Genomic DNA, 25479 nt, shown 5'->3' on the forward strand with positions numbered 1-25479 from the left:
AAGTGAGTCAGGTTATGTCAATTTCAATTCGAAATCAAATGGAAATTTGAACATCGGAACATTTTTCTCCTAAAGTTAAAAATTTAAATTAAAATCGTTACACTCGCCAACCGTGGCCATGGCAAAGGACCAGGTAACCCATCGAAATTGGTTTCAATTTTCCGCCCCGCGGTTTCTTTCCATCGCAATAATTAGTCATTCACTCGAGACCGGGCCAACCACCGCGGCTTCGATTCTGCAGCTGCGCTTGACAATATATTCTCGGAATAAATATCAAATTAATAACAAACATTCAGTGCACTTCACGGTGACTTCAATCGGCGCACCAAATTTGGTGCGGTGCCCCGTTTGGCCTCGTGATTTCGTGTGTTCCCCTCGGATGGGGCTTAACATTCCGGTGGCCCACCAGGCGCCTCCATCGATGGACCGCCGAAGCACTTTTCCAACTTCCGACGGCCGCGGGGCCCAGAAGTGTAAATTGAATTTCTTCACTCTCACTCTCTCTCTCTCTCTCGGATCACCGAGAACCGACACACACTCCACGCCCGGAGCATTTCGAGTCACGGGCGGAGTTTTGCAAAGTGGATGACATTACGCGGAAATTCGATGTTTCAAATTTGTTTTTCTCCTGCCAGTCGTCATCGTTGTCGTCGTCGGCAAGCACTCCGCGGGTAGCCGCAGCAGCACCGGAGCATTTGATTGAATCGTTTGATTTTTCTCACTTCATTTCGCGCCGAGTTGGACCGCTCCCCGGTGCCCCGCGCGGTAAAGAAAAACCGAAATGAAGGAAGAGCTTTCGATTGAATGATGTGTTTGATTATGGCTTTCGCCCTCTCCCAAGCTCGAGCTAGCTGGCTTGGTTCGTGTCCGCTTCGCCGTTCGTGAAGTGGCCACCGGTGAATGGTTCGTGAAAGGCTGTGGGTAAATTAATTTTAAATGATTTTCCACCACCAGCCCGGGATGGGAAATTGTTTTTCTTTCGATCGACGAAGACGACGAATGACGGCACGGCGCCAGAACCCAATCGTAATGTGTAAACAAAGGATGGCTGGTCGATGGTCGGTCGGACGATGACGACGCGGATGATGGTGATGTATGCGTTTTGCCTAAATCAATAACGACCACATGGAGGGCTGACCCTCAGTGGGCCGTTTACATGCTTCGCCCCCTCGGGGGGAAGGGATCGCTCCGCGGTTCCCATAAATCTTACCGGTACGTCATTAATCGTCCACGTCAGATTTGCGGGCGGCTTAGAATTAATCGCGGTGCAGTTTCCCCGCAGGATGTCGCCCAGCTGGTACCGGTTCTGCAGCCCGTTTATCGATGGTTTTCCCGGCGGTGGTTCTGCAGTGGTTTTTTCCACCGTTTTCCATCGTTTGCGGTTTGGTTCGGATGGGTTCGCAGGTCCGGAAATTGAAGCGAGAAAAGCGGGAAACAAAAAGCATGAAACGGGAAAAAATAATTTAATTGATTTTCTTTGCTCGCTTACACTCGGCCGCTGCCTTCGAAGTCAATGTTTGAAAAATCATTCAATTACCCCAATGTTTCGTTCGCGTAGATGAGGAAAGGCTCATATTTAAAGGGACCAACGCAGTTCTTTTAGTTTCAGTTCGGCTTTATGGAATGTAATTTTTGTTCAGATAACGAAACGTTAACGAAGGACGACTGTGTCCTAACCTATGGGTGTAAATAAATCTGCCCTTTCCTGCGTGAGACCTCGTACAGAATACACGTGTTCTCTTTGTCCTCGATTGAGTGTGAAGCTCCTTGACGGCGGTTAGCTAAAACAATTTGGCAAATGGAGCCGTCCGTTCATAAACTCATCTTTGAATCCGATCGGACACAGCAATCAAAAAAAGTACAATCGAGCGTACGATGGAAGTTCACGCCAACCGAGAGATGTAATCGAAGCAGGAGTCGAAGATCAATAGGATTTATTGGCCTTATCGAATCACTCGCTACGATTAGCATTTCAGGTTCCTGGAGAACGACTTCCGTGTCGTCACTCTCTTCTACAGCCACCGGATCGGATGTCCGGAGCATGGTTTCGGTCGCTTCTTTTCTGGAAAGCTTGGATCATGAACCCCTATCGCGCCATTTCCATTCAGTTCCATCCCAACTCAACGAGAACGAGTGCTGACACAACAGACGGGACTGCTTCTGAACCCGGGGACCAAAATGACGCCCGGTGTCGTGTCCTTTTCAGATGCGTTTCAAGTTGCACTCTTCTTCGCGTCGGTTGCAGCTCGGAAGTTTTTCTCCGATTGAAGCGGTTCCCGTTGCCCAACAATGGAATGTGTCAAACCTGCTGTACTTTTCTCTTTCGACGTCCAGAGCGCCACCGGAGCGTGGGCCACACTTACCTACAACTTCCATATCGCCCGACACTATCATGGTGTGGAAGGACGGTGCATCGGCGGACACCTCGCAGCTGTACTTCCCGGAGACGTTCGTGTCGACCGACTTAATCACGACGTGGCTCTTGTTGGATAAGGCTTGCTGGAACGGGAAACAGGGTTTAAGGGAGTATTTTAACTGTTTTTTTATTTACATTTTACTGTGGAAATGCGTGTACCATACTTCCGCTCATTACATTAATTAGATGTTTGGGTGCTGATTCTGAAGAAGTACACTCCAAACAACAAACGGTCAACCTTCAATCTCTGGACTATTTGGAACACAAAAAGGGGCCGTTCCTGGTTGGCACCTTTCGAGTGTTTGTTTTCCCCGAACCCACTGCGGCCACTGTGGACCATTTTTTTGGGGTTTTGTCCGGCTGCCCAAGAGCCATAAAAAATGTTGAACCAGCAAAGAACTAAAAAGAAGAACCAACTGCTCTCCAAAACCCCCAAACCCAGGGACCCCGGGCCGGGAAATGAACCGTCATAAATCGGCGAGATAATTTAAGGGCAGAAGGTTGGCTTCCGCGTCGAAAGCAGGTTGGGCACAAAAAATCCCAGGAAAACACTTAGCGACCTTGTGCACCCCGGGAAAGCGCCACACCAGCCCAGGAAGAGAAACAGGACTCCGCAGCCCGAGGGAAGGGCGCGGGTCCATCCTGGGTCACCGTCGCGGTTTATGAGCCACGCGTAAAATATTCCCTCCTTCCCGTGCCTTCTTTATTCACCCTCATCTTCCGGTGGCCCTCCGGGTTTTTTTTTCCCCCGATCCGTTTGGTGAAGAAAAACCCTTAACGTGCCGCGCCGACCGTATGCGCAACGAACGATTTGTCGCACAAAGTTCACCCCCGCAAAAGGACCTGGCCGCTGGCCGATTCTGCGGGGTCGACAAAAAGGTGGGGTGCTGCGCTGCTAGAAGATGATGGCCACAGGAAGCAGCACAGAAAAAAAACGAAGGAAAAACCGAAGCCGGGAAGCCGACAAATTCCAATAAAAGTGCTTCACCTCCGCACGCCAGCGCGCGCACGCGGCAAGGCGTTATCGCAGTTGTTTATTGACTGGAAAGCAACAAAAAGAGACATTATTTCTTGCTTATCTTTGGGCAAATGGCGCAACGGTTTTGCGGGCGCCGGCTGGCCGGGCCCGGTCACCCGGATGCCCGGGCCGATGCTGGCAGCATCTGCGGTGGGCAAGTTTCAATCACTCCGCTGTTGCTTCGACGCTACACTTCCGGAAACTTTATGCTGTCCAAGTGTCCGTGGCTCCCCCCGGATCCGGCACGAGAAGGGCGGATCTTTGGTGACGCCGGACGTGTGACGGTCCCACGCAGCCCGAAATCCAAACATCTTTTCGGGAAGGTGGCCCCCGGTACCATTATTCCCAATCAAGACGAATCGATCGAACCCGAACAGATTGGTCCCGTTTGTTGTTGGCCCGGTCCCGGGTCCGGGCCTCATGATGGATGATTATGATGGGATGAATGAAATGAAATTAGAAATGGTCCTTTTTTCCCCTGTGGATGGCGGCCGAAAGCATAATAATCTCGATCCCGGAACCACTTGACCACTAGACTCGCCGGCCGGACGGTCCTTGGCTCTTCGTCGAGAGAGCAATCGACCACCGAGGGTATTAGAAATTCATGAGGGATTTATTATGTCGGGCGGTTTTTGGTCCGTCGTTTGTTTGTTCGGCGCTTCTTTGCGATTCTGTTTGTCTGGCGTTCCGTTTGGTTGTGTTTTTGCACAACGAAGGACCCCGCACCTAACCATCGATGTCCTTGCGCATTCGAAAATGATTCATAAATCCAATTAATCCCCTCAAACTTACGGCTCAACGAGCATGTTTAAGCCACACACCAAGGGGCAACTTCATCGCAATTAAAATTGAGACAGAACGTTCCCTGACGCTGGTTCCTAAGGATCACGCCATGGGCGTGGCAAACCCTGGCTGCCGGGTCCGAATATCCGAACCGGTACCGGATCGGAATAGCGCTAGATCCGGCCCGGCAACGAAACAACCTCAACATCAGCATCACAACTAGTTATTGTTGCAAGAGCAAAGAAATAAATAATAAAGTAGCTTCTGGTTGTCTTACGGTGTTCTTTCCGAACAGTTGGTCCATCGGTGAAACCGGGCACCAACAGTATTCTTTGCCCCGAAGTACGTCTTTCCGGTCCGGGCAGTTGTAATGATTTTCCGCACCGGAATTCGGATAATTGTTTCACCGCTCGCTCCGGTTCCGTTCCGACGGCCACCTTCGGTTCATTGGTTTGCACCAGAACGTGCTCAACACCAAAACGAAAACATTTTTCGGGTGCCCGACCCGTCCTGATGCCTTCGACAGCAGACCCAATCCCAGCGTACCCGGAGATAGCGGCTTCATTATCCGGGACGTAGTGGCACCCAGGATCTACCTCCGTCTCGGGATGTGTTTTTCTCATTCAAGGCTCAACCTTTTGGAACTCTTCTAGTAGATTGTTTGCTTAACCCGTCAGAGAGTGGCACGGTGAAACGGATGAAACTTTTCGAAACCGGTGCTCGACGTCTGATCATGCTTGATGATGGTTTATCAACACGAGCCGATGAGTCGTAGGATTTAATTGTTGTTCTGTACAATGCACAGGGCATTGTCAGTTATTACTTGCTGCCAGCTAAGCCGGTGCTCTTCGTTGGTGTAACTTTCGAACTAACAACCTTTTCCAGCATTAAAATCCGGACTCAATCAAATTAAAATTGTCACTTAAAATTGTCGCAAACTCAGGAACGGCATAAGGGAAAATTGTGTTTTTCCCTATTTCACCATCCAATTCGAAACTTTTGTGTTCAGAATCGACTGCCTCGGTTTTGCATAAAAAGAAATGAAAAGAGAAAATATTTTTGCCGGCAGCCCTTCGGAAAATTGAGTTGTGAAAACGAACGACTCGCAGCAATCGACACGACCGCAAATCTTGATTCACAATACATTTGCCAAATTAAACGTAAACCTTGAGCGTGAGCCCTCCCCCTAACCATCGTATCGGTTTGCCACTGCCACGCGTAAAATTCATTTCCACAATTTGCGCTTCCAATCGCGCAGCACGACGCCCGCAGCGGGGCGCCGGTCGTACCTCGACGTCAACTCCGTTGACACTGTTGAACACCTTCGTCGATGGGCTCTCCTGGGGCGTGTAACGGTAGAACTCCCGCTTGCCCTTGTACCACTTGATCGAGTAGAGCCGCTCCTTGTCCTCCAGCTCGTACTCGCAGGACAGGTGGGCCGCGTCACCCTTCCGGACCGCCGTCGGCACCGTGACCCGCACATTCCTGAGGCCTTGGGAAATCTCTGCAATGAAAAGTGCGCCGTGCGAGAAAAAGAAGACAGCAGAGAAACGATTAGCTTCCGGATGGGTGATAAGCTTGGAATCAGGACAGGAAGGATTCATTAGAATAAATTAGACAGAACCAATTGGCCATTTTTGGGGGGGGGGGAGACCCAATTAGGTTCGGTGAGCCTTAGGGTTAGGTTTTATATTTAGTAACAGAATACGTTAGTTAAAGTGGTAGATACATGATTGGTTGAATATCGGAACTCCGATGAAGTTGTGTGGCCATTGGCCCCTTGTTGAATAACCTGTTGAATAAGGTGGCATTGTTGACGTTAAGGTCTAAGCTTGAGAAACCGCTCCGAGGGCACCTTTCATTGTCAATAATTGAGAGAGAAGCCGAACCGAAGAATGTGTTAAAAACTATTCATAAAAGAATATTTCTCGGATCGGTTGGAAAATTGGAACAAATGAAGTCATAGAAATAGAGATAACTTCAACGGTGCTAACACAGATTTAGAAGATTAAATAGAGAGATTTTGAGTTATAAATAAATTCCCGATACTTTATGTATGCCACATTATTTCTTCCGGTTGATAGAGAACCGTCTAAGACCATTTGAAAACATTATTCGAACCCAAAAGCCGGCTCCATCGGCAGTCGCCCAACAATAAGCTTACTAAAATCTCATTGAAAACTTTTCCAAAAGGACTTTCAATGAGCAAAACTTCGCACCACGGACTCCGATGCTGTCCGAATGAGTAATGTGCCGCTGGTGCCTCCGTGGAATGGAGTTTGAAGATGGATTCTTTTTTAGCTTGCGGAATTTGGGAGGCTATTTTCACTCCGACAGCCATCTTTCTATGTTGGCAGGTGTCATTCAATACGCCATTCAATGGGTATTATAGTGACATGGTTTTTTTTCTGGTCCTCGAAACAGATGCTGACATCGGTGGCGTAACAATGTGCATCGATTTCTTAGAAACTCGCCGATCGATATTCCCTTCTCGACCGAAACGGATTCCGGTCCCTCTTTGGTGGCGGAGTACAAAAATAGAACCCATTATTACTGACGCAGAAAAGCAAGCCCATTGCGGACCCATATTAAGCTTTTCATTGTCTTGTTACCATCTGCGTGATTCTATGTAGATATTGCCGCCGCGAAGGTTGCATGAAACTTTGGCGGGGGACTTAGTTCTTATTGAATCTTATGTGCTCCCTCCATCCTATACTGTTTCGCCATTCAATGTAGCGCGAAAAGGTATTTGTTGGGCTTAAGCATGCTTTTAGATCTCCCACTTTCTCCAGGCTCCAGGTCAAACTCATTCTGCCGAGGCTTTGTTTCGTAATCCAGAAACGTTTGTTGTCGAAATGGTTAGTATTTACATTGGCCCAAGGTGGATCATATGCGGAGGGTCGAACACACGTTCGACAGCCATCATGGGCCATTTCCATTCATCATTCAGGGCCATTTGGCCGGGCGGGGATCATTGTTGCATGATTCACCGTATTCTTGCCCTTTCGACTGCTACAAAAGGCAGCCTCATGGTTCGCATAATTCACTTAGCTTCTCATTCGGCGCTAGCCGATGCACCATAAATTCTGTCCACTCATCTCACGGCTGCCGGCGGACCCACCCCATTTCGTAGCCCCAAAACTTTGGCAAAAGCCCCCGGCAGCATTCGAGGCACAACTGACCGACAGGCACCGTACGTACTGCTTTCCTGGCTTGGGCTTCCGGCTGGGCTGGCTGGCTGACTTTTAATGCGTTGCTTCCCGGCGCGCTGGGCCAGGGACGCCTGATGTCGCCCGAAATGTCGACAGAAAAATCATCGCTTGCCTTTGATGCATTCGGGAATGCAGTTGTGAGGGAACGGAGAGTGTTTTCCCTTCCCTGTTTTTGTTGAAGGATTTTCGCCAGATCACCACAAGCCACTCGGTTCGGTGGGAGCAAAATGGAGAAAAAACAGGGCAAAATGTAAGATTAATTGCAGGACCGGGTCGTTCGGTACGCGCGCGCACGCGCGCAAGAAGCGAAACGGCCCCGGACGCGTCTGGAGCGAAGTCTTGGAGGAAAGTTTTCTTCGTGAAGTGGCCTCCCAACATTCCTCGTTCGTGTACGTGCGTTGCGGTTGCGGATGGCTCTCCGGTTCGGAGCGGCTTCACGGCCACGTTCTTCCCACAACCCGCAATGATGTAGTTTTTCATCCAACCCGTGACCGTCCGTCCCGGGGGAAGGGGTTCGACCGAAGCGCGCGCTGGAGAGTGGAAGCGAAACAGTAAGGAATTTAAAGAAGATAAATTGATTACAAAGTTTCAGTTCACTTCCCGTGAACTGTGCCGGGTGGTGGCTCCTGTGTCAGTCCATTCTTTAATATTGTCATTTAAGCTGGGAGCGCGCATAAACTTGTTTGGGAAAGTGTAATGCACTGCCGTGGGGAGGTCGTCTGTCGGTTTTTCTTCGCACAAAACTAGCGACTTCAGGCACCGACCCACCCGCTTCGCCTTCGTCCGTCGCCCTGCGTCCCCGGCCATGGTTTGACTTTAAACATACACAAAAAACAGGCGGGCGCCGGTCCGCTGGTGGGTGCCTTTCTTGTCGCGTGGAGCGAAAATATTGGGAAACTCAAACTTTTCGGTTAATTATGTGAGACAGTGACAGTGCCAGTGCGGTTCGCTTCATACTTTCGTCTCCGACAAGCGTTCGAGCGTCACGGGAAACTTTTGCCCGTTCGCTTCATGTTGACAACCGCTACCTTTGGCGTTATTAAATTTCTCTTCGGACATGTCGGAGTTCTTAAAGTCGCCTGATGTGGTCCGGTTGCGTATGTTTGTCCTGGCTGACGTTCGAGAGCTCGGCCGCTTCGTCAGCCTGCGCCAGCACGCGCGTGGCACGGGGCCGATAAATTCACGCAAACAGCTCAACATCCTGACAGACGGAGAGCCCAACGCAACCGGCACGTAGCTGGATGACATGCAGCCAACATCCACCACCACCACCACCGTCTGGAACATATTATTCATACAAACGCAGCCCGCTGACCGTGGGCTTGGGCACGTACGGCTGCTAAACGGCGGCGAAAGGTCAGCAAGCCGCCGGCCCGCAGGAAGCGAAACGGTTCGCAGTCAACGCGGTTCGCGATAGAAGCGAAAAAAACGCTGCAAAAACAGCCTATTACATTTGTTTGCTCGATGCCCGGCCGAGATGGCCTGCCAGAGCGAGCATGACAGCTGGAGCCCATTTCCTGGAGCACACGGGATGCACACGGACATCCTGCGACACGCAGTTTCAAATCTGCGCCACGAACGGCACGGCACGGTTTCACGTTCACGAGTAATCTCTGTGGCAGGCTCAGGTGGTAGGGTCAGAAGTCACATCCCCGGTCACATCCCCTACAAATGGCCAGTGGAACCGTTGATTAGTTCGTTCACCGTTCCGAAGGACCCCGACGCACCGGCTCGACTTACTGCAAGATGGGCGAGATACGAGCCCCCCAAAGCCTGACTTTGCTGGGGCTCTGCGTCAGCGTAGCGTAATTGAAATGTGACTGCACTTGCCACATGTCGGTTACAGAGACCATGCCGTTGGTGGTGGAGAAGCGCACTGGTTTAATGGTTCGTTCCGGTTGCGATTTTGTTTTCCACTTAGTTTTATCGTCCCTTGAATTGGTGCTCTAATAGGCCAGCCAATTGAAAAACGCTGTTGAAGGGTTTGATTTAATTTTAATCGCTGTAGCAATTATCAGAAAAATTACAGAATCGTTCTTATCTATTCGTGGAGCAAGTTTAGCGCCAACCGAACGTAGCTTTTAGTGCAAGTAATTTTATAGAATGCGTATTTAAACAGAAGATCGTGCAGCAGAAAGCAGTGATTGGACACAAAATGATTTTAATGTAATCGGTTCACAATCACCTCCTGCAGGTCATGTTTGGCTTTCGTAGTTAATCTCGATCCTTGACATTAACGATCAAATTGTTGATCACTCGACATGTGTTACTTTCAACTGATTTCTGTGGGAATCGTGGTAGAAGTTTCACCGGGGTCCCACAAGTGACAGCTAGGGGAAGCGCACGAGGCGCAAAAGTTAGTTGCATGACGGCGGTGAATCAAGCAAGAGGTGTTTTTCGATATTACCCGATGATTGCAATTCAAATAAATTATCACATTTCTGTGTTTGGATTTTATCAAAAACAAATCATTTGTCGAAGCACAGAATTCAGGACCAGCACATGGTTAAACGCTCTTAAAAACCATCGTTGCTTCGTACCGCCTTCTAACGGCTGGCGAGATGGTTCTGCTTTAAGCTCAGCTCCGCTCCGTAGTAGACACCAACCCGAAGCTAAAGTAGCTGGATAAGAAACAAACAAACACCATGGCCCCTGCCATCCCACCACCACCGGGCGTCGGTAATGATGCTTTTCCATCATTCGGATGCCGCGGGTGCGCCGTGCCGAGCCGAGTCGAGCCGAGAGTTATGAAAAATGAGATTTCACCTTTTCCCATCCGGCGGAAATGAATCGAGATGAAATTGGTTTCAGCAGTTCCGCGCTGAATAAAGTATGCATTCGCATCGTCGGAGCGCGAACCGCGGAGGGATAAATTGGGAAGCGATTTTTCCCGCACCCGAAGCCGCAGCCGGGCAGAATGCCGGAGGACGCGGTAACGAGGGACCCTGGCGGCGTCACCGAATCGCTTCGTAATCATGTTTAGTCTGCGTTTTTCGTGACTCATAATTCAATGGGTAAAGTGAAACTTTTTCGCAACTCATTCTATTGATTGGGCCAGAATGAAGTAGAATCAATTCGATCACGGAGCGAACCGGGCGCAGGTGCCGCATTTGCACCGTGGACTTTTCAATATCAAAGATGTTTTAGATGAAAACTAAAAAAACTCGATCTAATCAGTCACAGTCATTTTAGTCATTGTTTCTTTCCTCAAACAACACCGGTTTAGGGTTAAAAGGAACGGTGGTCGCCCGAGCCTGTCCCGGAAATGGTAAGGAGTAACAGGCTCACTCGACTCACTCGACACCGATCATACTTCCCGCCCCTGGTATTCATACTTGGCATGCTGGGATACGCGCCGTAACGGCTTGTCATTGTGAACCGTTTCGTTTCCGTTCTTCTATTTTCATACCGCCTCCACCCGGCACATTCAAATGGACCTCCCATCGCTCTTCGCACGGGTAATGTCGGTGTAATCGTGTGTTCCTTCGTTTCTGAGTTTGTTTTCCACGCGCGACGCGTTATGCTCCTTCTTTGGCCATGTTCACTTCAAAAGAAAAATGCCAAACGCCGACGGAATGGCTCCCATTTTTTTGCCATTGTTTGGGTGGAACACAACGCACACTCTCTCGGAAACCCGGGAGTGGATTTGTAGACACCACACACACACACACCCGGAGATGGGCGCGCTCCGGGAGCGCTAGGTATAAGGTTATGTCACCGTGCCACGTCAACGTCACCACGTGGCAACCGAGCAGCTACTGAGAGTGCTACCTTCGGAAAACCACAAAAACATCAGCCGGCGACGGCTGGGCGCCACTTCATCCTGCCACACGGCATGGCTTCCCAAGTGGGCGGTGCCCGGTTGCCCCGGCAACGGCGAAACTTCTTCCCGCGGCACGATTGACGGACTCCCGCTTGACAGCATGGGATTATCATTAACAGCTTTCTCTCTCTATCAATTTTTTTCTCTCTCTCTCACGGGGCTAGTAGTCATCCCCTTTTTGGCGCTCCGTAACCACACAGCATAAAAAAGCATCGTTCTGAGGGCGAACCTCACGACTTCCGGCCGCCCGGGCAGGGTGCGGGCATCCGGCACTGGAAGGGGGGAGCGCGACAGGAGCGATAAGCATAAGTTCAGTGCCAAGAGCGTCTGCTGCTGACGGGAACGGTTGGGGACAGGTTGCGCAGGTTGAGTAACAAGTTTTTCAATTCCATAAACATGCAGATAAGACGGTTTCCGCCGTGGCTCCGGTGCCGGGTGCCCGTGTGTGTGTGGTGTGGGGTGGGGTGTAAATTTTGGGCCACCAGGCCCGGGTCGGGCCCATATCTCAACGATGCTAGGCCGGAGAGATAAATGCCGCCAGCAGAACTTCGGGCAGAACCCGATACGCTGAACCCAGATGGTGCCCCGTTTCCAGCGGGTGGACCCCGCGGGTGTGGAAAGGATTGCCGGGGTGGGACAAGGATTGAATGGCTGGGAACCTGGTTCCCAGCCCCACTATAAATACTACGCCACGTGCGTGCATGAGTGCGTGTGTAGCGCTTGTCAGTTTTCTTGAAGTTTCGGAAGAATTGCTTTTGGATCGGCTTCGTCTCGGTTTTCGCATCGAAATACGTTTCCCCGGAGTCGTGGACATTCGCCTAATCCTGGGCGAACCGTGTCAACCTACCCGACCCGGACTTATTGCTTGCCGGTGGTCGGAGTGCACGCATCTTGTCCCGGAGACTGCTTCTTGAAGATTGTTGCCACTCCCCGGTGTGTGCCGAGGAGGCTCCTTCACTCAAGAAAGATCAATATTTAGTGCCGTGCCTGCATCGAGGCCTTCACATGATTCCCGATCGGCCATTTTGGTGGTGCTTGGGAGCTGCAGTTCTAGGCCATACCAATCGAGCAGCCCGACCACCGAAAAGTTTGAAAAATCAATTTAAATTCATAGAACTCGCTGGCAGTCTGAACGAACCTTCTTCGGCCAGGGTTCGACCTTTTGCCATACGGAAGTCCCTCGAAAAGGATAGGGACCTTTCGCCGCAAATGTTCCCATCATGTGCTCTGCAATTCGGGTGCTCGCAGTCGATCGACGACCAGTGGCATGGAGCGAATGGCGCCCGGCATCATATCCGTGCTTTCTTCCGCCAACTTATGATGACTTCCGACCACCGAGAGTCGATTGAAATTTGGCCAAAAGTTCTCGCCGCCCGGCCGGCACGAGTTTTCCGGCGTTTCTTTTCTGCATGTTCCATATTTACATGGACCTCCCATGGACCTGCCGGGTACTCATCAGAGCGCCCGGGCGCCTTGTGCCGGATTATACCGGGGGTCCTGTTCCAGGAAACCGATTACGGAATCGACATGCGGATTATCGAAAACTTTTATCTGTTTGTGGTGCGGAGTGCTTTGGGTTCCGATTTTGACGGACTGAAAAGTGCAGCCAACAGTGTTTGGGAAAGTTTTCGTTGCTCTCTGGGTGCAGTAGCCGTGGGTTGTGGTCCGCAGATTGCTGGGGCGAGATGGTTTTTCGTAAACACGAAAGCCATTCAGTGGGATTACATATCCCCAATGGCATGAAGGAGAACGTTGTCTAGTGAGTCTTTGAGATGAATGTGCAATGCTAGGCTATTTGAACTTCTAATTTGAATTGCATTTGATGATCGACTCGTGATAAGGAATTGTACAAAGCCTTAAATAACGGCTTCGACAGCGTCAACCTATTGAATGTTTAACGAGCGATTCTTACGCAAAAGCAATTATTTTAAGTGGGTTTCAATGCTTAGCTCTTGCTCGCTCGCTATAGCAGCTACTCCGTAACGCTTATGGCAGCGGTCAGCGACTAACTTCGACACTTGGTCGTGGCCATCATTTCGTTTTAACTATGGCCGACTTGTCCTATCTTATATTAACATCATCTTAACTTCATTAGTTAACAATCTATTCGGCCACTTCGGAAAGTAATTATTTTGTCTAACAATTTCCCGGGAGCCACCCTCTACTGCGTTGGTAATTATTCAGCATAATTTGGTTCAAATTATGCAATGCCCTGTGCCGTTAAAGAAAGCGATCTGTGCCTTTGGGATGCTCTTTAAGCAACGAGGTCGAGGCGCAAAAACCACGATACACTCTAATCGACCGCTAGAAAATGGGGCAAAATCAATGAATAAAAATCACTCTCGAAACGTGAGGTGAAACAGAAAGAAAAAACCGCAACGAGTTCCGGCATCATCGAGCAAACGAGCAGCCACTTCGGGCACGGTGCAACCATCAACCACCGCCGGGGCTCACTGGGAGAAAAAAGCGCAACCAAAACTGTGACCACTTTCAGCACATGCCAAAGTCCGCTCGAAAACTATCGACACCGGCGCCCCTGGCCACGGCCCCGCAAACACTTTCTCCTGCCACGCCGGACAACAACAGGAGGGAAAAAATGGGTGGACCAAAGATTTTCCATCATCATGACATGCCATCGCACCGACGGCAACCCCGGGAAACCAGCGGGAAAACTACGGAAAACAAAAGACTAACTCCAGCCGGGCCTGGTGATGGTCGCGCCTGGACCCGGATGCCTGGGCCGGTCAGAATCAACAAGGAGATAATTGATTGTGTGAACCAGCGGACGGCAGATGAAGGGCCGGTTTCTTTCGCTTCCGGCCGGCCGACCCGTCCGTCCGAGGTCCGAAATTAATCACCCTCCGAGGGGAACTTTTGCGGGTGAAGTGAAAATTGTTTCCGCGACACAGTTAACCCATTGCAACCCCGTGCCGTGTCCGCCCCACCGCATGTTTGGGGTGCCATTCGGGGCTGCCACGGGTTGGTTTTCTTTTTCCTTTCTCTCTCTCTCTCCGGGAATAGTGACCTGAAGGCAATAACCCCGAAGGATGTTCCGGGTAGAGACCGAAAGTTTGCTACATTTTCAACACATTTGCTCCGACGCCGGAAAGGACCCGTTTTTCGGGGGGAGGGAAAGTCTCCAGAGGCGTCTCGAACACGGCTCTCGGAACGGGCATAAATTTCCGCCGACCATTTTATGAACTTCCTCAAACCCAACACCACCGTGCCGTGCCGGGCCATGTCGCATTTGTTGCGCAATTTGTACGCCAACCAGTCCCGGTCCCGCCCGACTGCTTTAAAGCCCACCCCACCGTAAGACCCGTACCGGGGTTCGGAAGGGGTCGATAAAAGTCGAAAGTTTGGTCGTCATTGGGATTGATGGGTTTCTGGAAGGCGAAAAGAAAAAGCCGCCTCCAAACCGGCTCTTTTCCAGCCCGGCCAAATTGAGCCATCCAGCAATGGCTGCTGAATCTCGGTTCCGGAAGGGGCGTTCGCGGGGGGCGTTCCCGTCCCCCCGGTTTACGGTGTATCGTAACCATCATTGACTGCTTTTATGCTTTCCAGCTCCCCCCCTGGAATCTGGTTCGAATAAATGGCCCGTACTCGGCAGATCCAACGAATCATGTCCCAACATCATGCTCCCCGCAAGTGCTCTACACGTACTAGCACCCACCGCACCCTCACTGGGACCCTCTCGGCGGCAATCTGAACCCCTTTCGCGCTGCGGGAGCGTCAGCGCTTAAGCAAGTAAATCTAATTTAAAAGTTTAATCCTCGCGCGCATCGCACGAGGACGCTAGACGAGGAAAACTTTTCACCGCGCCAAACGCGCGAGTCACACACTCACGACGTGTGTGTTTTGTTTTTCCGCTGCATAAATCGCGCTTCCGTTTGCGGCTCGGAATGTCGTGTGGGCCCACGTGAATGCTTTATGTCAACCGGTGCCGACACGTTGTTGGCGTTAGTCGGCGTAAAATGGGACTTAAATTTGTAGTTTTTCATCGCTTTCCCGCCCCCCGCCGGGTTGCCTCGGGCTAGATTAGTGGAAGGTGATCCCCGTAGCAGCACCGACAAGTTTCCGGACCCTAATCCTCACGCCGTGTAATGGCGCCCTTAATCATTCACGAGCTCCACGAACCAGAGCCATAGTTCCCATCGTTTTATGCTGCGCCGCAGTGAAGTGGATCTTTAGGCAACGTTGTCTGCGTGTGAGCCGTGCGTAAAGAAGCGTTAAATTGGTGAAAAATTACACTCTACCCTACGACGGGTTTCCAATTACGCAGCTCGGCAGCTGGTAATGGCCGAACTAACTTTATGACTCCCTGTGCGATGCCAAATCGAACGCACGTTTTGTCACGTTTCATGTTGACTCCAAGCCGGAGCTCCCCTGATTCGCTCAACAACCATGCTTGAAATTGAAAACGAGTCCCCCGAAAAAAAAGAGGCTAACCCCAAATCTGGCGGTGATCACTGCTGTTGACCGCTCCGTCGCTCCGATGGGATTATGACCCGGCACCGTTTCAGCACGTACGTCCCCCGGTGGCCACACCGGGTATTGATCCGTAAATCCGGACACCTTGCCGGGCCCCGAGAGACCGAACCCTTTTCGGTGGTTCGGCCTATGTCACCAGCACACACACACACACACACACATAAAGTCCGGTGCACTGATTGCGGTGGGTCGAAGCGCAACATTCAGTAGAGGGTCTGTGTATTGAAAGCCAAATATTTGTGCGTCAAACTATTCGGTGCCGAAAATCATTTGTTTGTAAATAACGCGTGTAATGCGAGGTGCCGAAAAGTGGAACCACATCCGTCCGTCCGTTCGTTGCCTGGACAGCTCGGCATCATCGGCAACATTATAATCCTCCCGCCGGGACGATGGAAAACCGACTCCATTAGGGGCGGTATAAAAATCAACATCTCGGCCGGCCCGGTCCAGGACGGGTCGAGCTTTTCCGGTATCATTAGTTGGCACGTCGGGCCCGGTCCCGGGGCCGAGGTTTTTGCTCGCCTAATCCCTCATTCCGGGCGAACATAATGAAACCACGCGCGCGAGCTCCTGGTTTGCGCGCGGTGAAACGTACATAATTAAACTAATGCCCAGGAATTATGCGATTCGTTACGCGCGCGCGCGTCCACCCGCCTCTGCTACACTTTCCTGTGTTTCCATCATGTTCCCATTTTTGGCAAATATCTGATTCCATCCGGGGATCGACGTCGCGGCCACATGCGCGTCATCAAGTGCAGACACTCATTATGCAAAACGGGCTGGCGTCGGGTGTTAAAGGCTCGAAAGGCGTGTTTTAGATGCTACCGCTGGAGCCATGGGCAGCTGGAACGCTGGAATTGCAACTGGAACGTGCAACGATGCTTGGAGCGGGATGCCTTTTTCAACCCTTACAATTGTGTGGAACGTTCGTGACCCATTGCTGCTTCCGTGCATAACGCAAAGTTCTAACGCATTTAAATTAGGATAGCGTAATCATTGTTTTTGGCTGCAACGGTGTGTGGTGTTAAATTAAATTGTGTGTATTAAGTCACCATTTGATGTGGGGTTTGTGTTACATCTTCCATTTGTAACCACAATCATACGTACTGGTCTTCTACTGTAACCGCACCGTAACGGTAATATTGAATCTCCCGAATGCATTCGGAGTTTGGACAACATCATCTGCAATCGAAAACCGGGCGTGTAATCGCTGATAACCGATATTGGATATGGGACCACCGTTCGCGGTTTGATTGACTGAAATCGAGATTTAACTGTTTCGTTCCGTTACCGCGAACCTTTGCTGGTCCTGCGCATAACGCAATGCTCCATGGAAACTCATTTTAATTAGAACAGTTCAATAATTGTTTTTGGCGTCATCAAAAACGACGTGTGGTTTGTATTAAATTTACCATTCATTCGGGTGGTAAATACATTTTCAAGCCATCCAGACTGGGCTCATTACAGATGCTGGATATTTGTTCACATTTGGCGGTTTGGTTGACAAAAAACGAACATTTACTGTTCCTCTGACGGCAACTGGAAACAACCAACGCATGATGTTTTCTATACGATTGTAATATGGTTTCAGTAAACAAGGTCCTGTAAGATGCACCGAACACGAGAATCCGCCATAAGATGCGATGCGTGCGAAGGATTGTAAACAAAAATTCGGTTCGTTAGTCAATCTTCTTTATAGTAACACAAAAAAGTGAGCATCAATTGTAGAATCGTTTGGATCTTTTTTTTCAAGTCGTCGACAGGGAAGATACTGCCAAACAGCTTAACACTGCCATGCAATACTTTCCACAGGCCTCCGCCTACATCCCTTCGTTGTTGACCAGACTGTTTTAATTGGTTGAGCCAATTCTGTGAAATTACGTGCGGTCTTCGCAGTCACTTGAGCCATGAGCGCTTTTGCCTTATGGATTAGTGTATTATCCTGTTAAAGGTTGAAAGTCTGCAGGAATGATGACTTCTCTCGTCAGCCCACCATGGTGCGGTAGACTTTCGAGTCAACAAGGCTCAGAAAGGTCACGAGATTGCCGTTATACCTAGAACGTTTACCTTTACCATTTGTTTCTTATTGTTAATTTGGCACGTTGATATAGGAGGATCGACGCAGCGTAAATGTAATTGATACCTTACCAACTACTCATCAGTCTAGAGCTTTTTCACCCAGAAGGAAGGTCTGGGAAGGTTATTCTACGGAAACTTTTTGGAGAACCTTGCCCTGTTTCCTGTTTCACTAATAGATAGAGGTGTATTGTTCAGATACGTGTTCCACGTTTCCCAGCATATGATGGAGCTTTGATTTCATTTGGTCATTTGCTAGCTGACTTTTGTCAAAAAGATTCATAATTTTCATCCTGAGCATGTTGAAATAAATTCAAATTCGACTATGCTCAGACCCTGCGATCCACTTTTTAGCTCATAGCGGTGGTAATCATATCTACAACCGGCTGCAAATGTCGAGCGTAATCCAGCCCTCACACGTTGGTGTCATTTTTCTTAAACCCACCCTGCCGATTGTTATGTGACATTCGCCTCCATTTGCCTATTTGTCCACGTTCCGGTGGCAACGGCGACACGTAATTGGATGCAACCTGTTGAAGGGTTGTGATATGCGCGCGCGTATTCAATGTCGCTCGGCCTTCCCCCCCCAATGGCACCTCTTCAAACTACTTCGCCTTTGTTACTGTTCCTTTAATGGCGCAAAAAAAGCGCATAATAAATGGCACCAAAAGCGAAAGCACATTGAAGAGTTCAATTTTTATTGAAAAATCAATTCCCTCGAGCGAAGCAGCGAGCGAGCATTATGAGCGGGCTGGGACGAGCCCCCTCGCGGTCTCTCTCTCTCTCTGTGCCTCCCAGCTGGCCGGGGTTGAAGCCAAAGGAGGCAAAAAAAAGCCAGACGATATTGCAACCGCGGGCCACGTCGGTGAGGTCACGGCGATGTTGGAACGCTTTTCGCGCAACGAATAACAAAGATGTACGTGGCGATGTGTCCATCGAGTGGTGCTGTTTGATGACACAACGGACCCGGGCCTCCGCAGGACTGCAGGGAAGCGATGAACGGTGGCGACGGGTGCACGCGATAGCGTATCCCGCTTTTGGTCGATCGAATCCGTACCGATCGGCAGCGGGCAAGTGGCCCGTGGGGGAGCAGTGCAATCGCACTGACACCGGAATCATAAATGAAACGAAAGTCCACGGCGAAAGGAAAATGCCGATGCCGGGTCGGATAGCGCGGTTAAACTATCAGCGAACCGTTTACGGAACGTGCTTAGCATGGGAATGTGTCCTTTTTCGATGCCCCACTTTGAGGGCACCGATTTCGATTCAAACTATGGATCGACCCACCGCGAAGGAGTGAGATAGCTGAGAACGGAGAAAGAGAGAAAGAGAGAAAAAAGGCGGGCTTAAATGCATCCACGCGAGCGCAACTGCAATTAATTGCAGCACACTTAAGCGTAATTGTTTTCTCCGGAAAATCCACCAACCGATCCACTGGCCAGTGCTGAAGCTGGATTGTGCTCTCGACTGCTACAACAAATACCAATCGCTCTCAGGAGTGCATCAACATTCGTTAATCACATCAGCACACTTTCTAGCGAATTAAATCTGCAATTGACCGGTAAATGAATTCGCCCGAAACTGGCATCGCTTTGACTTAACTCAAAAATACTGCCGAATCAATTTGTTTACTAAACAACTTAACATCCGTAAGCTACATATTAAACCATGCCTCGAACCTGACGTCATGGTGACCGAAAGCGGCCAGCTTCCAGGTGTGGCCAGCACCTCACTAATGTAGCCCGGACTCTCGGCCTTTCAGAAAAGAAATAGCTCATAATCGACATTTTCACGTTCGATTAACCTAACACCGAAGGCCTATCTGGACCGGACCCTCGAATGTATCCCCGAAAGGCTTCGGATTTCCGACCTTCCCGAGTGTGCAATGGAATACGTGAAAAGCAACTCAATTCGTGTGCGCCCCAAACCTCCTCAACCAAAGCGGATGAGTTGCCGTTCGTTTCGGGATCCGTCACTTTTCTTTTTCGTTAGCCACCACCAGGCCGAGGCCAGGATCGAGAAGGATTGAGAGTCGCGTTGCGGTGCCGGACAGTAAAATCAATCAATCATAAAACGGGACCCGGGACCAACCGGGATGCAGGTCGCGTGTCGAGTCGAGGGTCGAGGGCGACCTCGACAGGCTGTGCCACGAACTTTGGCTGCGTTTACACTGCCTGGTGACGAGTTGCCACACCCGAGGTAGAGGTGTGATTGATGACAATTGTGTGTGAAAAGTGTGGAAAATGAACACTGTGAGAAAAGTGAATCCCATTTGCCAGTTCACCGAGCACCGTGGCCAAAAAGGGCCGATCACACACAAGTTTCCATTTCGAACTATCCTCCGTTGCACGTTCCGGGAAAGAGGCCATTTCATTAAGCCCAAGCCCACGATGGTTAACACGATGGCCGGCCGAACGAGACTTCAAACGAGAAAACATGAACCCAATCACAGCCCTGTCAGGGGCATGCGTTCCACCGTTCCGTTCCTGATTAAGAAAACGGTGTGTGTGTGCGCCCCAGAGTCATCTTTAATCGGTCCGGGAGGTACCGGGGCACGATTTGGGTGGCTGCGTACCGCGCTGTGTTTGATGCTGCTTGCGTAAGCTTAACTTGTCAAACAATAGGCACGGCACAACATCAAAGCCGGTGCGCGGGCCACCGACCCCGGCGCTGTTCTCGGTGTACGAATTTAAACTTGCCGCTCAAGGCGGGACGGGGCCACAAAGTTGTTTCTCGGGGACCCTTGATCCTTGCGCTTCGAGAAGCGCTCGTTAGCGTTCGATTCGTAGAGCTAATTCCCTAAATGGTACGAGAATCGATCCCGGCACGACCTCCGGCGCAGAGACGTCTGTGGCACAATTTTCAATTCGTTATCCAATATTGACAGTGCAATTGCTGTGCAGCAGCCAGCACCGGCGATGGCTTCTGCCGCTGCCGGTGCATAATGTCGTGCTGATTGGCTGCTGAGGTCGGGGTGCAAGACGATTGGAAACGAAATGCCAAGAAACCATTAATCATGCACCGGGGCACCGAGAAGCTGGAAACAAAGTGTAACCACACCAATGCCAATGGGCTGTGGTGGCCGGAGCGGGACGGATACATTTTTAATCAAAGCATGTTTGCATAGCCCTTTTGTCGGGCGGAATCTGGGACGAGGACATAATGAATTCCGTACAACAGACCTTAATACTCATTTAGAAGCGACTTAGTATTGATGAAACATTCAAACATGGTCTGGCTTTTAAATCAATTCAGGAGCAGCCCTTCTGGTTGGCCGAAGACTGATCCGATTGCTTACGGAAAGGGGTCGGTTCTGTTTCGGGCAAACGTCAATCGGTTCCGATCTTTGGCGTGAGTTGCAGTGCAACGTTGCACAAACATTTGCACCAAAAAAAACCAAACATAAATGCCGCCTGGTGGCCAATTTGCAGTAAAAACCTAATCAGTCGTCGCTTTTTCATGTGCCCGACAACAGTTTAATGAGAAAAACTTGCACAATTTCCTGCGAAAGCAACCCACCGCCCGAACGGACGACAAACGGTGCGCGACCCGGCCAACGGTTCGCGATACAAATCGAACGAAAATTCTCATTTGCCAGCGTTCGCGCGATACGATCTTAAACTAATTAGCTTTCCACCGGCCCCCAGAAGGAGCGCTTCCATTTTCGGGATCCCTCGCGTGCCCGTGTGTGTGTGTGTTGGTGGCAGTGCGACGCCACTTTATCGCGGGTGGCAAATAACGCCGGGCGCGGGAACACGCGCTCGTGCAACAGCATAAAAGCCACTCGTGCGACGCGACGGCCAAGAAACCCGCGTGGGAAAACGAAAACATAACACACAGCGGCAACAATGGGCCACCGACACGCTGCGGGCTGGTGCTTTCCCGCCTTCAACACACATACACACACGTGTGCGGGCGCACTGAAAAGTGCAGTGCCATGCTGGAGGCCGCATAACCGCTGGGTGGCGCCAAGGAGGAATTTTCCTCCCGCCAGGACCCGGCCAGGGAGCGGAGCGACCCAATGCACCATTAATGGTGTCGAATCGGGAGCCAGGGTCGGTGGTGCTATCGGCGGTCCCGTTTCCATTTCCTGCACTTTTATTTTGGCCGTCTTTTGCGTTGCGTTGAGTGTTGTTGAGTGTTTTCCCGGAAAGTGGGAATGCCTTCGCGGTCCATTCGATTCGAAGACGTGACGAAACGTGCGTTCTCTATCAATAACGAAACTTGCAGTGCTTCAATGCTTGGGAAAACAATTTGAAGGAAAAAAACACAAACAAACAAATAATAGTGATTCATAACAGAAGCCAAAAAGGAGAATGGTTTTCGGGAAACGGAAGAAGTAGACGATCAAAATATAAACCCGTGAGTTATGTTTAAATAAACAATCACGAATAAAGAATAGGTGAACTGACAAAATGCATTCAGTAGAAAGTAATAAAAGTAATACAGAAAAAGGACACAAAGTAAAGCCTTCGGAACGCTGTAGTGGCAGCGAGCCTGGGCCTTTCGGGACGGCCAAAACTCATTGTCCCCGTTAGCTTTCGCCAGTTTTCCATCCCCAACCATGGGAAACGGTGTACATAAAAGCTGTCACCAAACACTCCGTTAGAGCATAATAACCCTGCGCTTATGAATAGTCAGCAGCTGCGGAGATAAATTTCGTTCACCATCGACCTTCCCATCGACATTCCGCTTCGCTTTCGGCGGCGGCGGGTTGGTCTAGTTAAAATCGTTTTCATTTTCACCCAATTCGTTTCCCATTTCGTGTGGTGCGGGCCAAGATTTCGGGCTTTTTTTGGTGGCCACTTCCCGGGCCACCGAAAGACCCGGGGGCCACGTTCATCAGTGATTCAGCGTGCGAGGTCTGGTCGGCTGGCAATTGCTGGCAGCGAATAAATGTTGCCCCGCAGGATGTCGACGATGCCTCGGAATAAATGGATGTAGCATTAGGTGGATCGATTTCCACACCGGCACGTACCTGCCACTATCAGCAAACAGAGAATTGGGAGTCGTAAATCCATTACCACTGGGAGCCACATTTCCTAGCCGCCCTAGGTCGCCCTGTACAGTTTTTTGGCGGGTTCTTTCCCGGGCAAAGCGGAAGCCTGTGAGAACGCTGGCGAGAGCTTCCTGTTGTTGTTGTTGCTTCACTTTCTACGATCTGTGCACTCGTCTTGGCCGGCTCGTCTCGACCGGAAGTGGAAATATTCCCACGGTGGCCAACTGCGGTGAGCTTTGCTTCGGATCCGTAAGAAAGCCTGATGTTTGGCACAGCTGGGCGTCGGACCCGACAGGGGTCTCTGTACGCGGAACGCCTCGCGGAAAAGCTACACTGATTCGCACACAAACACACGGACACTCAAACAAACAACCGATTAATCGTACACGCTTGTTATGGTCGTACGGCTCCGACGGTCGTTCGACACATTTTTCTTCACCACTTCCCCACTGTCTTGTGGCGTGTTTTTGCGTTGCTACGTTTTGTTTATTCCGATCACAGGCTGCACCGTACACGCGAGGGAGTTCGGGGTCCTCGGCGAGGATCCGGTTCGCCTACAGCCTCGGTTCGATTGGCCGTGGCGCACGCACCTCCACGCGGAGATTTTCCGCCGACTTTCCCAACACGGTGGCACGGTGCCGCTCGGTGGCGTTCATTATTCAGCACAAAGTGGCACGCCGATAAATGATGCATGCGGGGCGCGCATTTTTCCATCCGATCAGGGGCCCGATGGTTTTCCAAATCACTCACACTCCGGCTGGCAATCTGAAATGAGGGAGCAAAACAAGGAAGTAACAACGAGAAACAATATACTTTGCGCGAAGGGAACGATGCTGGCCGGGCACGGCCACCGATTGTCTACCGCTGGCTGTCGTTGTTGTTGGCAGTGAACGTGGAAATGGATGTAAAATTTTATTGCACCACCGATGGCACCGATCGGGTCGGGCACCACGAGGGACTACGTAATGGGGTTTGCTTCAAACAATTAAACGTGAGTGGAGCATCGATTGCGCTTATCACGAGTGTTTCCTTCACGCGACTTGTTGCCGTAAATGTTTTCTTTGTGTAATTGCGATACCATTGCATCCTATTGGGCTAAAGAAGAGCTTATTTTAGTTGTATTAATGTAAAAACAAAACTAGTAAAATAATTGGGCAACTTTACTGTTTTAGGTCACTTCAACGAACCACAAAAAGGGTCAACGTTCTGTTCCCTAGATGGTTCCCTAGACGTTCTGTTACTTTCCTTTTACTGTTGGATTAGTGTCGTATTATATTATAGTGTCGTATTATACTATACACAGTATTACTTTCAAGTAACAAAATTGTGTTTATAGTAAAATAAAACCATATCTATTCGTTAACGGTCTAACGGTCTAATTCGTAACATACTCGTATGTAGTTAAAAATCACCATTCACCATTTTTTACAATCAGATAAATCTGTTCTGTTAAAGTGCATAATATTATTACGAAATGTTTCCTCGCAAGCTTTGAAGAACCACCCCAGTACTTACTACGGGGCTCAGTTCCCTATCTGTCACTTAATCCTGGCTACTTAACCAAAAACAAGACCTGGATGCGAAACCTATTGTCGCATTATTAATACTATTTGCATTTCCCGAAGCTTGTCGCCCGAGACTCGAGACTTTCCTTCGTGGGAAAGCGAAAGCACAATAAACAAAAAAAAAAAAAACAAAGGCCAAACCTTAAAGACGGGTCCGCAATTGGTTCGATCACCGTCGAACAGACCGAGGGCTTATGATTGAAATATTAACCATAATGCGGTGCCGCTGAATGGAAATTAAATTAAATTAACGGTCCGTGCCGTGGCCGGGGCGCCGTAATTGGGTTTGGGTGCCGTTAGAATGCCACCAGAATTTTCCCAAGCTTTTCTTTCGCTCTCGTTCGTACGGCCATAAACAAAAAAAACTCAACACCAACACGCTGCACCAAGCTGATCGCGCGCGGCATGGCATCGCCCGTTTCGGGTGACGTCCGGGAAAATGCTCCGGCCGCGGAACATAACGAGGAAAAAATGAACACACCAAGCGGCGGGCACCGGGAAGCTGGCCAGCAGTGGCCCGAATGGACGGCGTTCGAAACAGAACGTGGTGTGGAAATATATTAAAAAAATCCTCCTAGACCCGCCCGATGAGGGTTGAATAAATAATGTACTGTCTCGTCCGTCCGCCAGTCCGCCCGTCCAGTCCACCCGATCGGCTCTGCCAGGCGGCGAGAAAATGCGCCATGGCCCTCCCCCGAATCGAGATCGTTCGAGTTGCTTCCGCGGCGAATAATGTAAGGAAGTTTATAAAGAACACATTTTCGTGCTTTCATTTTCTTTTTTCTTTACTCTTCGTTTGGGTCGTCATCCCCCAGCGTGGCACGGGATGAAATAAAACTTAATTTATCCAACTGTCCGAACGGTGGCAGTGAGAAAATGTGACAATTTTCCCCAATCATCGGGCCAAGCTTATTAGCTGAACACCCGGACGGATTCGCCAGCCACCGGAATTGATAGAGTTTGATTTGTGGCACTGCGCGGTGGCGGCTACCGGCGTAGGTCACGCAGATTATATGCGACACCCGGGACGGCGACAAGCGGAGCAGGTGGCGGGGAACACCGAAGTGAGTGAGACAGTAACCGAAAGCATCGAAAA

General features: G+C 50.2%; 1 protein-coding gene across 1 annotated transcript in view; it reads right to left on the bottom strand.

Moving 5' to 3' along the window:
- Positions 1-22858, bottom strand: part of LOC128273287 (uncharacterized) — a 29426-nt gene extending 6568 nt beyond the window's left edge. Inside the window, exons 1-4 of the mRNA XM_053011223.1 lie at positions 22798-22858; positions 5507-5721; positions 2364-2499; positions 1211-1344 (exon numbers count right to left, since the gene is read on the bottom strand). Of these exons, the coding sequence (XP_052867183.1) occupies positions 1211-1344; positions 2364-2499; positions 5507-5721; positions 22798-22858 (546 nt within the window). The remainder of the gene's footprint in view (positions 1-1210; positions 1345-2363; positions 2500-5506; positions 5722-22797) is intronic.
- Between the last annotated feature and the right edge of the window lie 2621 nt (positions 22859-25479).

The sequence above is a fragment of the Anopheles cruzii genome, chromosome 3, assembly GCF_943734635.1.
Source record: "Anopheles cruzii chromosome 3, idAnoCruzAS_RS32_06, whole genome shotgun sequence".
Lineage (NCBI taxonomy): Eukaryota > Metazoa > Arthropoda > Insecta > Diptera > Culicidae > Anopheles > Anopheles cruzii.